Below are 15,702 nucleotides of genomic sequence, written 5' to 3'. Positions count from 1 at the left end.
TCTGGAGCCACAGCAATGCTCTCGCCTTTTCCTCCTGCTGCCTTGTGCCTGTGCTGTGTGTAAAGGGGGCTCCCCTCAAAATCCACAGCCACCCTCATGTCTGTTCACTCTGTAAGTAGCGGGTGTTTAACCACCTGTGAGGATCCTCTCATCCACACAGTGGCTTCCTGTCTTAGGCACATTGATTAGAGAAGATTTATGTTAATCGAGAACGAGGCTAGAATAAAGCATGCAATGTGGTCAAACCTCTCTGTGAGGTACAGATAGCAGAAAAAAGGTATTGATTGTTTAGAAAACATCTGTGGCAGACATCTAGCACATCCAGTTGCTGTAGATTACAGGATTGTCTAATTTCTGGTCTGCTCCCAGCCCAAGCTGGTTCCCCTTGTTTTTAACCTTCTTTGTGCTCAGTGGAATTGAGGCAGGAGAGAACGCAGTTCCTGATCTGTGAACCACACCAATACGCCTGTGACAGCAGAATTTGACCCCAAAGTACATTGCAGGCATGCAGATGGCAGCTTTTATTGGTCATCGGCTTATTAGCAGCTAAGTTCAGGTCTGAATTCTTTGCCCCCAGCCCACTTGCTACTGGTGCAAGCACGTGTCAGCACGTTCAGGGATTCACGCCAGTAGACGAGTTCTTGCAGAGCAGCAACTACAGAGGCCGGGCTCAAAGAGGAAACGTGAAGCACTGCATCCGTCGTCACTATGAGCTTGAGTGGTTTTATCCATGTATCACTCCTCCATGCTTGCTCACTTCAGCATATGCCTGCTGTCCTCCTTCTGTATTGAAGGCAAGGCTTTGAGTCTCCTGAGAATCCAGGGAAAAGCGTGGTTAGAGCCTACCTTGTCTGCAGGCACGGGTGTTCGTCTGCGCTCCTGCTGTGCAAGGTTTGGGTGCGGGGTGCTCGGCACTGTGATTTTGAATTTGGCTACTGAACTGATTTTAGCAGCTGCCTATAAGAAGATGCTTGCCAAGCCTCTGAAGCTACCTGAGATGCCAATAGCAAGTGCTGAGGTGGCCTGGCTGGGGCCTGGGGAGTGAGAGAAGAGCAAGGGTGAAGAAGGAGGAGAGGTGTGTGAGGACAGAGCGGGGCAGCTGAGGGAGGTCTGTGGGATGCGAAGAGCACAGGGGCTGTCAGGGGAGCTGGTGCAGGTGCAGCATCCCCAGATGGACTGTCAGGAAACGTTGCAGGTCAGGACTAAGGGCACATTAGCAGATGCATGTGCAGGAAGGAAGCTTTAGTCCGTGAAATCATTTTCTTGCTTGCATGCACAGCATTCACTCAGAAATATAAAGATAAAATAATCCCTTGCCTTTCTGCATGCTATATTCTTGATGTTTCATTCATAGCTTTATAGGCTTCTTCAAATATTCATGTATCATATCATAAGTGAAAGGGAGAAAAATACTTCTTTTGCAGGCTCAAAAGCAAATGGGAAAAAAATAAACTCAAATCCCAGAGCAGTAGAATAACATTTTAAAAAAACATGAGGAACCAATATTTTTTTTTTTTTAATAACCACAGTAGCTTAGGGGCCCAGTAATATTTCATTATATTAAATCTGAACACTGAGTTGACCCATTGTATTAATGCCTGCAATTGCAAAAGTCAAAGTAAATTTCCCCCTATTGTCTGGAGGACCAGAAGACCACAGAAGAGGAAGGAGGCCACAGCAGGACAGAGCTACGGGGAGCCTCCAGATTCACGCTGTGAGGAGCAGTGACAGGCCTGTTGGAGACTTGCAGACAAAGTCCTGTGGAGGACAGGAGATTGTGCAGTCAGAGCAACTACCCCACTGCTTCACGTGGCTCTGTGGTACTGTACTTGCTGCAGGACGTATTCACAAATGGTTCCTCCGGAGGTTTTTGACTCTGGAAAGGAATCGACTCCGAAACGTGAGGGATGCTTAGCGAGGAGCCTCTTCATCTCCACTTGCTGCCAGGCTCTGTAGTGACTCTGGGCTGGTGTGCAGGGCACTGGTGTTTTCCTGGTAGTGCCGAACCACGTAGCTGGTCCTGCCTGCTCTGTTGCCTCTTTGCAGCCTGCAGGGAAGGGTTTCCGATGGCGCGCAGGAGTGCCTGAGAGCCAGGACACAACATCACTTTCCTGGCTCTGCCGACGATGTGCTGTGCGACCTTTGACGAATTGCTTAGGAAATCACTTTCCAACCAGAGCAGATAAAATTAGGTACCTTCGTGTAAAAGTGCCTGCTTCTCAGAGGCCTGAGCCGGCAAGCCTGGGTAAATTAGCACTTTTGGATTCCTGCCCATTTCTGAGTTTGCAAAATGTTCCCTTTAGCCTCTCTTTGCTGGTTTCACCATCTGTCAAATGGGGATGTTAATACTGACTCAGTCTCTGTACAGAGTTTTAAGCTTCTGAGACTAAAAGTGTGTGATAATAAGTGTTAGTAATTACAGTACTGTCGTAGCATGCAACCAAGTCTTCAGAGACCAGCTTGCTGTTTGAAGGACAGGTAGAAGTCAAAGCTAAGGCACAGTGCTCGCCCCTCTTGGAGAGGGTTCAGTATATTTTGCTGTGTGATACCCCATACAGACTTAAAGGGAGTTAATTGGAAACTTGGGCATAGGCTGTGGTATTCTAGGGGGACACCTAGGAGGGGCCCAGCAGGACATTTCTTTGGGACAACTGTGGAAATGAAGTCAGGGGGGCCAGCATATGGAAAGTCAGGGTAAGGTTGTCCCTTACAGGGACCTCCATGCCACTCTCCTCCCACCTCCATCCTCGTGGGACCATATGGTGACAGGCGCTGGGAGGCAGCTGCACCCCCGTGCAGCTCTAGCAGGCAGTGTGGGAGCAAGGAGAGCCAGGAAGACCCCACGCCGTGATCTTTGAGCCTACCTGTGCCCCTCCTGGCACCTGTGGGGTGCAGGGGAGGCCAGGAACAGCCAGGGTGTCCCTGGGGATGATGCACAGCCATGTTACCCCTGCCCTCTCACTGGCCCTGAGGCCAGCACCCATTTTATCTACACCTCCCCTAGCTGAGGATCTCGGCAAGCTGCAGTTTGGGTCATGTCAGGCCCCGATGGCCTGCGAGGCAAGCGTGACTGTCCCCCCACTTCTTTCCCTTCCCCTCCCTGCTACTGCCCACCTGCATCCCATCCTTCTGCCTTTGCTCGGGGGTCGGGGGGATGATTTTTGGGAGCCAGAGCACTGATGCAGTGCTCACCAGTGCTCGCCAGCATCATCTCCATCTTGCTGCCGCGGGGTCTGCTCCCCAGCCTGTGCCTGGCATGCGGCCCTGGGGAGCTCGCACACCGCACTGAGCCATGGCCATCGCTCACTGAACATTGTCCTCTGCTAAGCAGCTTCTGCTTTTTCCAGCGAGATATTAACTTTCTCCCTGTTTTCTTCTTTCTCCCTTTCTGTCTTGTGTCGTTCTTCTCTCCGCACAGCTCTGCTGCTCACCCAAGGTAAGACTGCTTTTTCTCTTTTCCTCTTCCTTCTCTGCCTCTGTTTCCATCTTCTTCAGTCAGCCTCTTCTGTTGGCATTTGTTGTGTGCAGGGATCCCCCCACCTCCAGGTGCTCCATCCAGCAGGAGCTGGGTCAGAACGATGTGTCAAGACCATGGCAGTGGTTGAAGTCTGAGAGCCTTTCCCCAGTTCCAGATATTTCCCTGCAGTTTTGGCAAATGTCCCAACCAGGTTGGAAGACGGAACCTGCAGCTCTGGCCCTGACTCTGCCCTCTCTTCGGGCAGCCCAGATTTTCCTGTGGTTATGGAGCTGCTCGGCTGGGCAGGCACCTGGGGGGTCCCCACTGCCTGTCCCTGGGGGGGGCACCCAGTGCCGACAGCACCTCTAGGATGTGATGCACATCAGCACCGCTCCCTTCCACTCCAGCTCTGTGCTCCTCGCCTCCTATCACAGCAGGATTTTACATTTATTAGTACTGAATCCCACCTCTTTGCCTGAAATCCCCACCATGCCGGTCTCTCTTGGCATCCTATATTTTTCTCACTCTTTCAATTCCAGGTATGATTGCAGTTGAATTTGCATTAAAGAAACATTTGTCAACAGCTGAGGCCAGGCATGCAGGGTGCAGGGAGGAGCTAGCAGGTTTGTATGCAGACTAGAAAAACAACCCCCCCAGATTTAGAAGCTGTGAGTCCTGCAGCAGGCTGTGGTGACGGTGGGGGGCTGCTTGCAGGCACGGCTTCAGAACCCCTGAAAAGATCTATGTGCTCCTTTGGCTTGCCATAGGCAAGTACAAGTTTAGTAGGATTTAGTACAAGTTTTTGCTTCAGGTGAATTTAAGGCACTGATGGCGGATGTTCGTAACACCTGAGCTGTGCTGCAAACCAAGGGAGCAGTGTCTCTGCAGTGCAAGCTTCTGTCTCTGAGATTTTTAGGAGGATGCCAAGGCTGCTGTGCAGGGGATGGCCTGAGCCCACAGGAGATGAGGCTAATTAGGAGATTGCTAGTGGCAGACAGAAGTCCCCAGCTCCCCAAATATCAGCGTAGGGTGTTATGGAAACCTCCTCCGAGCAGTTTGGATGGCTTCCTTTGTTACTTCTTCAGGTCCAGGAGGACTGGAAATAAGTTGAGCACGGCCTCCTTCACAGTAATTTCATTGCTTTAATTCAGTAGCTGCCTAATTTGATCAGAACCTCAGGAACCAAATAATCTGTATTAAAATAATATAACTTTCTCCCGCTGTTGTGATCCGGCCTGATTGCTTTTGGCAGCTGTTACCGGATGACGTGGTCGCCAGCTAAGGAAAGTTGCACTCCAGCAACAGAGAAAAGCTTCCTCTCTGTCCGTGACGGGGGAGGTCTCTGGGGTGCCAGCCCCCCGCCACCCTCCTTGCCCGGGGTGCCCGTGGGGTGCACGGCGGGCACTCGGCTGGGGTCTGGGCTCAGCCGGCGCGCACGCTGGGGTGTCACTCAGCAGCCATCACGCCTAATAAGCGGGGAGAGAAGTGACGTTCTCATTTAGTCTGTGTCATGTTAGATTTAGGTTACATGGAAGCACAGGAATCTTTGTGAAAATGGCTTGGTTGAGCGTTTCGGTGCAATCTGTCGGTCCTCTCCCTCCCAGAGCATCTTCAACGCTCCTCTGCCGCTGCTGTGGTGTTTGCCCTGGCGTGCTGCGGCCCCCACTCCCCATCTCTTTGCAGAAGCCCTGGGAGCCTGCATGCACTGTCAGCAGATAAATGGGCCCAAGTGCCAACGCATCCCTTGGCTGAGCAGCCCTTCCTTCAGAGCAGGTTGGGAGCCTGGCTGCACCCACCCCTTGCAGAGCCATCCCTGGGAGAGCCTTTGGTGCATGTTTGGCTCTGCCTTTTGTGCTCACCAAACTTCCACCAGGCCCCAAGGCAGACTTGCAAGGCTGTAAACCTGAAAGCTTTCCTTCACGAAATGCCCTGTGCCAGCTGTTGGGGCTGCAGAGAACTGGAGCCGTTCAGGGTGGCTGTGGGGTGACTGGAGAGTCACACCTGGTAGTTTTTTACCTTCTCTGAAGCATAATCTTTTGTGTTGGCACCGGCACTGACTTCCCTCTATACTCTTTATATAGGGAAATATTTGATACCAGTTGTCCCTAGAAGCCTGGTACTTGGGCTCAGGATGTTCAGATCCTTAAAGGTATGAGGAATTATCAAAACATTAGCTACATATATACCCTCACTTCCACATATTCAGTCAAATCAAGGGAAATATTTATAAATATGTTTCTCTGTGCGTTGAAACTCATGGGCCCGCTCTCTGTATGTATAGCTGCCTGGCCGATGTCCACTTTGCAGTGGGAAGGCTGGGGAGCAGAGCTGTCGGGGACGGTCACATCAACATCGATCTTAGAGCACAGCCAGCAGTGAAATAATGCACGGCTCCCTGTCCTGTGGTTTAGCCGCGTGTTAGCCCTCCTCTCGTGGATGCACAGTTTCTCAGTTAGCATTAAGGACACTAGGGCATGTATACTGGGTGCATCACGCCTCAAAAATAGCTTTCAGGGCTAAGTAAGCAGATTCCTCCCATTTTTAGAAAGCGGCACAGGCTGTGTGTGTGTGTGTTTCTTCAAAGGGCACATCAATATGCTAACCTCCAAAGCCAGCGTGTCTTTTAGCCAGCAGTCTTCCCCAGTTGTGACTGACGGATTGACAGCCCTCTGGAGAGAGGAGCTCATTCATGCTCAGTGTTTACTTTGTTTAGCTGGGATTATATATTATTGAGCCACCACAAAAATCCCATTTTAATTGTCATTTTAATTTCTTCCTAGCAGCGCAGTCCCCAGAAAGGGTGACCTTCATGCAGATCCGTGCCCACTCCAGAAACGGATGGATACGAGGTAGCTCGAGGGGTGCGAAATGGCCTTCAGAGAAGTCTTTCATGAATACATTGCTGGTTTTAATCCAATTTATTCAGCAAGTGACAGGGAATACAAACCAGCCCATAGCTGCTTGGTAGTCTTGCAGCATTTCCTAGGTGATAGGGATCTACCTCTCTAGCAGTGTTATGGGGCCTTGCCGTTGCCTGCTTCAGCACAAAAGCCGTGGAAACGGGCTTTATCTACCTCTGATTTATGTTGTGTCCAGCGGGCCACAGGCAATGTCCAGCTCCCAGTTCCCTGAAGGGACTTGAGCAAGCAAGCATTCAGGTAGTACCTGCCAGGGGCAGTGCATGGTGTGGAAACTGCTCTGCTTTCCTCTTTCCTGAGGGAGAAATAACAGGAAGAGGGAATCTGTTTACAGCATTTTCAGCCCAATAAACTGCCTGTCACGTGGAGATATGAAAGCACTTTGCAGATAACTGCAGAAGAAGTCCCAGGGTGTCCCTGCAGGAGCACATCATTCTCATGCGGGTGAGCAAGCTGAGGAGCAAGGACGGCAGGGACATGCCCGAGGCAAGGGGTGGGACTGTGACCAGGAGCTGCTGGCCCCCTCATCTGCCCCACCTTAGTGCTGAACTGCCTCTGAATGAGGCAGAACAACTGGGAGCATGGAGGGAAAAACCTTTCCTCACTTCCCACCAGGAAGCGTTGGGTCTAGCACTGGGTATGGGCTGTGGCCATTGCTACAGGCTGGGCAAATGTAGGCTGCATTGCCCTTCCTGCCATCCTGCCCTTGCTCTACCAGCCCTGCTGCTCTCCCTTGCTGGCAGCATCTCCTGATGAGCGTCCTGGCACGAGGAGCAGGTACCTGCATGCAGTACCTGGTGCACAAGCCCCAGCTGGCATCGTTTGAGCAGCCTGCACGTCTCCTGTAGCCTGGGTGGGCTGTTATCACCTGATGGTCACACAGACCTGCACTCCGGTGCAGGCAGGGTTTAGGGGACCCCGCTACCCCCACCTACCCCTTCCCAGGGAGGAGGTGATGGCAGCTCAGGAGGCCCTGGTGAGCTCCTGTTCCTGACGGGCATACCCAGACCTCATCAGGTTTAACTGGGGTTGACAGCTGGGAGTCCAGGGTGCAATCCGCATCGAAGAGCAGGTGCTGGTGCTGATACAAACAGAAATCATGCTAGTTAATAATTAAACTGCAGTTTGGCAGTGCTCACCTTGGCAGGCTTGACCTTCCAAATTATGCCTGTCTCTCCTGTCCACCCTCCTCCTGTGCTTTCTTTGTCCCAGCCCTTGGTGGTCTCTGTAGGTGGGCACACCTGGGCGATGTGTGACATACCTCACCGGTCCCTGCTTCCTGGAGGAGCCCTCACGACCCCATCTCTACACCTGTTTCCTCAGGAGGAAGGGCATGCTCCATGTTTTTGGCAGAGGCAGCAGCCTCCTGCAGTGCTGCTAGGTAAGGGGCTCCCCTGACAGGCAGAAGCATCCGTCTAAGTATCAAATCGGTGAGGAATCAGGCCCCTGTTGCCCTGGCTGAGTGTTCTGGCCACTAGATGTTTGTACAGGACAGGTTTGTGAGCTCTCCTCTAGCACATCAGACCTTTTGGGAGACTTCGTGCTGAGGACAGCCGGTCTGCAACCTCTCGGCAGCCCCAGATGAGAGGGACACCTCTGACTTCTCACAGGGGCCGGGGACCTGCGCTGAGCACAGTGTGGGAGACCTCCCTCCTTCCTGCTGGCACTGGACCACAGCTACTGAAGAATATTTGGTCCTGTCGATGTTTGGGCCCATGCCTTGGCCCTGTTTAGTCTGCTAGTATGGCTGTAAACATGAGGCAAGGGCTTGGGACCTCACTGTCCCCTTCCTTGAGGTGTGTTCTGCCGCTGGGACGTTGTAACAGTTTATTCCCTTTCAGCAGCTGAGTCTCTGCACATGGGGCTCAACTCAGTCCTCAGCATCCCATGGGAACAGACAGACTCCACAGGTTCAGGTTGTATCTCCCATTAGGGTAAAAAGACTCAGGTTAAGCATTTTCAAAATAACCTTTGAAGTTTGTTAGGTTTCTGTACTTAGCGTAACAAGTTGCACATTTACAAGTATTTCCACTTTTTAATTTTTAATTTTTAATTTTCCACTTTTTAATGAGTCATGCACCTCCTTTTTACATTATTTGTAAGCTTCCTCTTTTAACATTTCTGTGAGCTACCCAGTTGGACATGCTGCCTATGCCTGTTCCCCTGCTGTTTGCTTGCACCTAACATTTGAAAGGCTCAGCTTTGGAGCAGTATTCAATTAACTGCCCCCACAGGAGATCTTGACGTGCCTTCTTGGGTGACCATGCCTCCTCTCTGTGCCCCGGTTTGCTGTATTCACCACAGAGAAGCTGCGTGGTGACAGCAGAGCCTCCATTACTCAGGTCTCCATGGGCATGCTGTCAGCAGGCTGCAGGTCCATCGCCGGTCAGCTCATCCCTTCACCTAAAGTGGCCTCAGGCTTGAAGGTGCCTCTGGTGGCACTTCTGCTGACAAGGCATCCTCTGAATAGTGCACATCCCACCGCCCTTCAGTGCTGTGGTAGTAGGCACAGCCACCTTTACTTCTGATTTCTAGATGGTCTCCCTGCAGTGGCTGCACCAAACGCTTGCACTGTGCCCGGCCCAGGGATCACCAAAGCTCTCTGTCCACTGCTGGACATGGACCTGTCCATTCACTCTCTTCTGAGAGCTGCCTGGCAAGCACTTGCCATTTTCATCAAATCAGTAGGTGATCTGCAAGTGGCTTGTGGAGGCAACAAAGCCACCTGCCAGCAGCTGAAGTCCTGCCACCAGCCATGGACACACGCAGCCCTGCAGCCCGGGGCCTGGCACGCAGTCAGAAGAGACCGAGCAGGTCCTCCTCAGAGGAGGGTTTCAGATCTCACACTGCCCTGCCTGGCACAGGCACATCAAACAGCATGAGTGTGGTGATAGGTTCTGAGATAAATCTGTGTTTGATGCTGCTCCCTACAGGGAGGAGAGCGTATTCTGCAGTGCGGGCACTTACGGACATGTCTGAAGATGGCTAATATTTGCACAAGACTCCGTGTTGTCTTACCAGGTCAAAGGCTTTTGTCCAATCAGTTAAAGTGGGGACTGAGACTTTGCTGTAGTGCTTCTCCTGTGATTGTTAAGCTGGGGAAATTCAGTCTGAGATTCCCAGTTTTCAGGCAGCTCTGACTGACTTTCTGTGCTGTGCGACTGCAGCTGGTGGGCAATAGCCCATGGGGCCGTGCTGGCAGCTGCGACCTGTAGTTTTTCAGCTGAAGGTACTTCCCGGGGATGGTTGTAGTGAGCCAGATTGTCACCGAGTCCAGGCTTTGCAGCCCTGCTGGGGTGGCTGCTGTGCTCCTTCCTCAAAGCAGTGTCGGCAGACGTCAGCACATGCTGGGCTCTCTGCCGCGCTGGGCCCCTGCAGAGCTGGGGGTGCCTCCTTCCTGAGCAGCAGACTGTGGCGGGGCTCAGGTGGGGTGAGACAAGGACATGCTGTGGCAACTGATGTTAAATGCTTAAGTGAATATAAGTAGTTGGAGTTTTTTCCTCAGCAATCATCAGTCCATGCCTCCAAACATAACATAAGGCAGAACATTTTGTCCAGGTTCACCTCCAGCTCAGCCGCCTCCTTCCCTCTGTGGCTGCTTGGCCTTCTACTGCAGTCACCCTCCGCCCCTCTGCCATCCTGCCTTGCTCCAGCTGCTCTGCTCCTCTGTCTCTGTCAGGATTCGTAAACTTTTGGGGATTCCCAAATCCACTGTAGGTGGTGTTGGTGGTAGGCAGTGATGGTTTTGATGTACTTCATTGATTTCAAATGATGGATGTAGTTGTTTCTGCTTCTGTGATGGGATATAGTAATGCCACCTGACATAGGAGTTCTTATATATTTTATAAACTCTGTAAGTCCTGCAAGGCTTACAGTCTCTGCAATCAATCTAGCAGGGCTGATGAAGAGAAGGCAGAGTTTATAACTAGATTCCACTGGGAGGTTATAATTTCTTCTGTCTGATTTTTGGTGAGATCTGCTTGACTCCACATGGGATTAATCATATCTGAGGCATTACCTGGGGTGTTTGTAAACTCTACAGGAAGCCTCGGGCAAGGTCTGGCCCACTGCTCAGGCAGAACAAGATGCAGTTCTGTTGCGGTACCTCCCCAGGTTCTGCAGCTCCTACACCAGCTCAGCTGGGCGGTGTGCTGCAGCCTGGACGCCCACACTGGTCAGGCACAGGCAAGCCAGAGGAACCCAGCTTTTCTTGAGATGTTAAAGCAGCCCCTGACGCGTGCCTACGCTTGGTGGTGTGGGTGGGAGAGGACACCCTTCCCCCGGCTGTGTTTGTCCATCGTGTTTGGGCAACCAGCACTTCCCCAGACTTCTTGGTGTGTTTTCTGGGGCATCATCTGATGTTGTCCCAGAGTGCTGTGCCTCATGGGCAGTCCCAGGGTGGCACCTGCTGACCTGGGACACTTAACTTTCCTCCAGGAGAAACTAAGCATCCAGTACTGTGAAAACAAAAACCCACTTGGCTCCTGACTTACTTCATGTTCATTTTTCCAAGTGAATGTGTACATATACACGTGTACGCGTGTGCGTGTGCGGTTGTGACTGTGTCTCTCTGAGGGTTAGCTCGAGCACTGAGTGGCACAGAGTGCCAACAGTGATTTTCTAATCAGAGGGGAATAAAAAGCTTCTCTCTCTTGTTCGTTCAAGCCAGGAAGCATGCCAGGATGTTAAAATTGTCTTAAAGGCTGCATGTGCCAAATGGCAGGGTGTGTGGTACCTCACTCTCACCAAAGATGTAGCAGAGGTGATGGGAGGGCCTATGTCATCCAAGAGCACCAATGCAGGCTGAGGAAATGTGTGTGTTTTTAAAAATAAGACCATGATATATATGTTCTCGGTGACTAACCGATACGCAGAAATCTTGGGCCTTTATTTCTGTGGCCCAGCACCCCACACTGTCCCCCAAGTCCTTGCGTGAGCTTAGCGAGCTGCACAGGGGCTGCAGAAGGCCCCAGGCCCCTGCGGCGTCCTGGTGCTCAAGGGCGGCTGGCTGCAGCTTAGTGTTGACCTTGCTTTTGCAGAGGTGGCTGAGAGGAAGCTGACGGTCGAAGAGGAGGAAGCCAAGAGGATTGCGGAGATGGGCAAACCAATCCTTGGTGAACATCCCAAACTAGAAGTCATCATTGAGGAGTCCTATGAGTTCAAGGTCAGTGGTTGTCCCAGGGGTCTTCCAGGAGGGGACAGCTGCGTGGCAGGGAAGAGTAGCCCTGGAGAGCAGGACTGAGGAGGCAGAGGGTGGCCATATGTACAGGGAAAAGGCTGCTGGAAGAGGAAAAGGAGTGTGCAATGCAATGGAGTGGGTGTAGCTGCTGGTAGGCAGAGGTGAAAGGAGGAAGACAAGGGAGCACAAGCAGATGCCAGCATGCAGGAGAGGGCGGGAGCAAAGATGTCCCTAGTGAGGCAGGGCTGAGGGAAGAAGGAGCTTTGTTTGGAGTAAGGGGTGCCAAACAAGCAGACTCTGGTCGTGTGTTGGAGAGGTATGGGTGGGCCCAACTCCAGGCATGGAGCTGGCTGGTAGGGTAGTGCCTGTGGCACCTCCGCAGTTTGGGAAGGGACCACCTTGCCCACGAGCTGGTGGTTTAATTGTTGTTCATCTTTATTCCCGCAACAGAGCACCGTGGACAAGCTGATTAAGAAGACAAACCTGGCTTTGGTTGTAGGGACACATTCCTGGAGGGACCAGTTTATGGAGGCCATTACCGTCAGTGCAGGTGAGGGGGAGATCAGCAAACCCACGCCAGCATCCCCAGCCCGGGATGAGCTGTGTCTGGGCTCAGCAGAGAGCATCTGCCTCGTCAGGAATGCCCGGCTGTTGGGTTTGTGGTGTTCTCTCACCAGTGGCTAGAAGGGCTTCCTCTGAAGTGAAAGAAGAGATGCAGGGTATTCCCTTTCCTTCCCTCTAGCAACTAAGAGAAACTGCTCCTGTGGAAACAGTGTCTCCATCCTTGGAGCAACGTTTTTTCCCAGGACAGCTTCCTTCTTCCTCCATCTCTCCCTTTTCCTTGCTATCTGCCCCACACACCCTGCCTACTTTCTCTTTCCACATCATCCTCTATCCACACAAAGACCAGCAGTGCTTCCAGCCTCTGGGCTGACCTGCCCTACCAGGCTAAGGAGGGACCCCTCCAAGGGGCTGCTGCCAATACCCTCACACAGATGTGAAGCTTCTTGCGGGGGCCGTGCTGGCAATCAACCCATGCTCTGGAGCAGGGGCGGGTGGCCACATAGATGCTCCATCGCATGAGACAGACCTCTTCTTCCGCATTGCTTGCAGCGGGTGATGAAGACGAGGACGAGTCGGGCGAGGAGCGCCTGCCGTCCTGCTTCGACTACGTGATGCACTTCCTGACCGTCTTCTGGAAGGTGCTGTTTGCCTGCGTGCCCCCCACTGAGTACTGCAACGGCTGGGCCTGCTTCGTCGTCTCCATCCTCATCATCGGCATGCTCACAGCCGTCATCGGCGACCTCGCCTCCCACTTCGGCTGCACCATCGGCCTCAAGGACTCGGTGACCGCCGTCGTGTTTGTAGCCTTCGGCACCTCCGTACCAGGTGGGGAGGCCATGGGGAGGGAGAGGGTGATCCAGAGAGGGTCGGGATCCATGTCCCAGCTCAGGTGGCATGCCTGAGCCTCATGAAGGGGGGGTTGCCCATTTCTGCCCTTGGACCCCAATGATTCCTCCTTCCCTCCTTGCCCTGCAGACACATTCGCCAGCAAAGCCGCGGCCATCCAGGACGTGTATGCCGACGCCTCCATCAGCAACGTCACGGGCAGCAACGCTGTCAACGTCTTCCTGGGCATTGGGCTGGCGTGGTCAGTGGCGGCCATCTACTGGGCATCGCAGGGGCAGGAGTTCCAGGTGTCGGCCGGCACCCTGGCCTTCTCCGTCACCCTCTTCACCATCTTCGCCTTCATCTGCATCAGCGTCCTACTCTACCGCCGGCGGCCCCACCTCGGGGGGGAGCTGGGCGGCCCCCGGGGCTGCAAACTGGCCACAACATTGCTCTTCGTCAGCCTGTGGCTGCTGTACATCCTCTTCGCCACCCTGGAGGCCTATTGCTACATCAAGGGGTTTTAGGCGGTGGGGGGACGGTGCCGCCAGGGGAGGGACCCCCTCCTCCGTTACCTCACGGGACACCGGCCCTCGAAGCACGGTTTCACCAGGAGGGACGGCTGTCAGTCCGCTGCCCGGACAGTCGGACAGCTGAGTGCCGGGATGGGCAAAACCCTCACAGAACGAAAACAAAACAAAACAAAAATCCACAAAAAAACACCGAAAATGATACAAAAGAAAAAAAAAAGCGACAATGGCAGGCGTTTAAATAAAACAAAACAAAGTAAACCCAGCCACTGACCCCAGTCAATGAGGTTATGAAGTTTCAGCCATCTCTAACGGCCTCCTCTCCTGCAGGTTCTTGTTCCCGGTCTCCTGAGACCCCTCCATCGTAAGGAGACGCTTTCTTGTTTTTACTGTTTGGGAATTGCAGAAGTCTGATCAGGAATTTTATTTTTATTTTTATTTTTATTTTTATTTTCTTTTGCTTATTGCTTCTTGGTTTGGGGGGGGCACATAGCTTGATATATTTTTTTTTCTTTTTTACTACTTAAACGGAAAAATGTTACAAGTTTAAAATCTAAAGCTTCAAGCTGCCGTCAGTGCTGGAATTGAACATGTATTTTTTGAAGCCACAAAAGACTGACACCGTCAAAGAACTTTTTCACTCTCACCCATTTCCTCCCCCACCTCCTTCCATTTCTTTCTTTTTTAAGAGCATCACAAGACTGATATATTTTTAATACAAACACACACATACACGTACACACACACACACACACACACGAGTTCCGTGATGAAGGCTGGAGCATGTAGCATCTCAATCACCTGCCTGGGCTAAAAAAACAAAGGAGGAAAAAACCAAACAAACAACCCAACCCTCTAATATAATACGTATCGTGTATATTTTGACTATGGCATTTCTCTTTGTACAATTAACTTTGGGCTTGTTGTACTGCAGGGAGAGAAAATTATGTTCATTTACAAATGGTAAGGAAATAAACGGCTGCACAGAACTAGCCTGCCGGGGGGCCGGGGAAGCTGGCGCAGGCTCCCCGAGGATGGTGCAGTGGTCCTCCTCCCGGAGGTGGGAGTGGATCCCTGTGATAACGTGCTGCTCTGGCCTACCCGTGAGAGCAGGAAGCAGGGAAACAGCAAGAGCAGAGAGCAGGGAAATAAAGGCAGGAGGACGACAGGGAAGCCCAAAAAGAGCGCTGGTATTGTCCCGCACAGCCGGCCTGAGCTGTGTCACGGCTGCTGTTTCACTCAGCTGCCATCCCGATGCTCGCAGTGCCCGCGTCTCACGAGCAGCCGTCGGTCCGTGGAAAGGTACGGGCTTCAGACCTGCTGCCCGCCCCAGGAGTCCTGCATCACCTCCAGCACATCCTCGGAAAACCAGACAGGCAAAAGGGCACCCTTTTCATTTGAAGTGCATTTCTTTTTAAGGAACACAAACAAAAGCAAACAAGTATGTCATGAATTACATCAATGGCTGCAAATTGAAATGTTGGGTTGGTAATAAAATTAAATAAAACCTATACCTATATCTATATAAACAGTGCTATCTATAAATATATTTCTTAACTGAGAGTCCTGGAAGGGGATGTTAAAGCCTTGCTCTTTTTAAAGTGTTTCCAAGAGGAAGATAATTTTTTTTTCTACCAAGAAACAGGTGCTGTAAAGGGAAGCATTTTCCTCATAAATTTCACTAGCACAAGCCAAACCCAGGCAGTCAGCATGTAAAAGAGGAGCTGGCAAAGGGTCCATCCCAACCTCCTGGGGGGCTTTCTGCTGCCCCAAGGAGCAGGGAGATGGTGTCTGTAGATGAGGAAAAATGCAATGGGAACAGGGTTATCAAGGACAAAGAACAGACATAACATTATAGCAGGTGAATAGATGAGAGTGACAATGGTCCTTAAAACACAGAAAAAATATTTATTTTCATACAAAATGTTTATCAAATATCTCTCTATGTAAAGTGTATAAATGGAAGGCAGAGAATAAGGCTGCTCCTTACAGGGACAGCAGGAGCTTTGCTTGCAGAAGCTCTGTGGGTAAAAGCCCTGGGGTTTGAAGCTGACGAACACCCAGCCTTCTGCCTCCCTGCCCTCCCTCTGCTGTGGCTTTTGGGGAAGGGCACGAAAACAAAGGGCAAGAAATACCGAGGCCAGGTTCCAGCTGAGTTTGCCAATCTTTCCGGCCTCTGGCTGTGCCAGCAGCCACCAGGAGCAGCTTCTGTCTACGTCAGTCACTGCT

The 15,702-nt window shown here is 51.9% G+C and overlaps 1 protein-coding gene across 12 annotated transcripts in view; it reads left to right on the top strand.

Annotated features, from left to right (window-relative positions):
- The window catches only part of SLC8A3 (solute carrier family 8 member A3), a 99,944-nt gene extending 84,942 nt beyond the window's left edge, over positions 1 to 15,002 (top strand). For 5 of the 12 annotated variants that reach the window (XM_080595420.1, XM_080595422.1, XM_080595412.1 and 2 more), the window contains 6 exons: positions 3,419 to 3,436; positions 6,241 to 6,318; positions 11,415 to 11,539; positions 12,005 to 12,104; positions 12,668 to 12,943; positions 13,094 to 15,002. In XM_080595420.1, the coding sequence (XP_080451546.1) occupies positions 3,419 to 3,436; positions 6,241 to 6,318; positions 11,415 to 11,539; positions 12,005 to 12,104; positions 12,668 to 12,943; positions 13,094 to 13,470 (974 nt within the window). In that variant the 3' untranslated portion in view covers positions 13,471 to 15,002. The remainder of the gene's footprint in view (positions 1 to 3,418; positions 3,437 to 6,240; positions 6,319 to 11,414; positions 11,540 to 12,004; positions 12,105 to 12,667; positions 12,944 to 13,093) is intronic. The other 7 variants (XM_080595414.1, XM_080595419.1, XM_080595418.1 and 4 more) reach the window with 3 other exon arrangements.
- The last annotated feature ends 700 nt before the right edge of the window (positions 15,003 to 15,702 follow it).

The sequence above is a fragment of the Anser brachyrhynchus genome, assembly GCF_964034855.1.
Source record: "Anser brachyrhynchus genome assembly, chromosome: 5".
Lineage (NCBI taxonomy): Eukaryota > Metazoa > Chordata > Aves > Anseriformes > Anatidae > Anser > Anser brachyrhynchus.
This window is presented reverse-complemented; position numbering and strand designations above follow the sequence as displayed.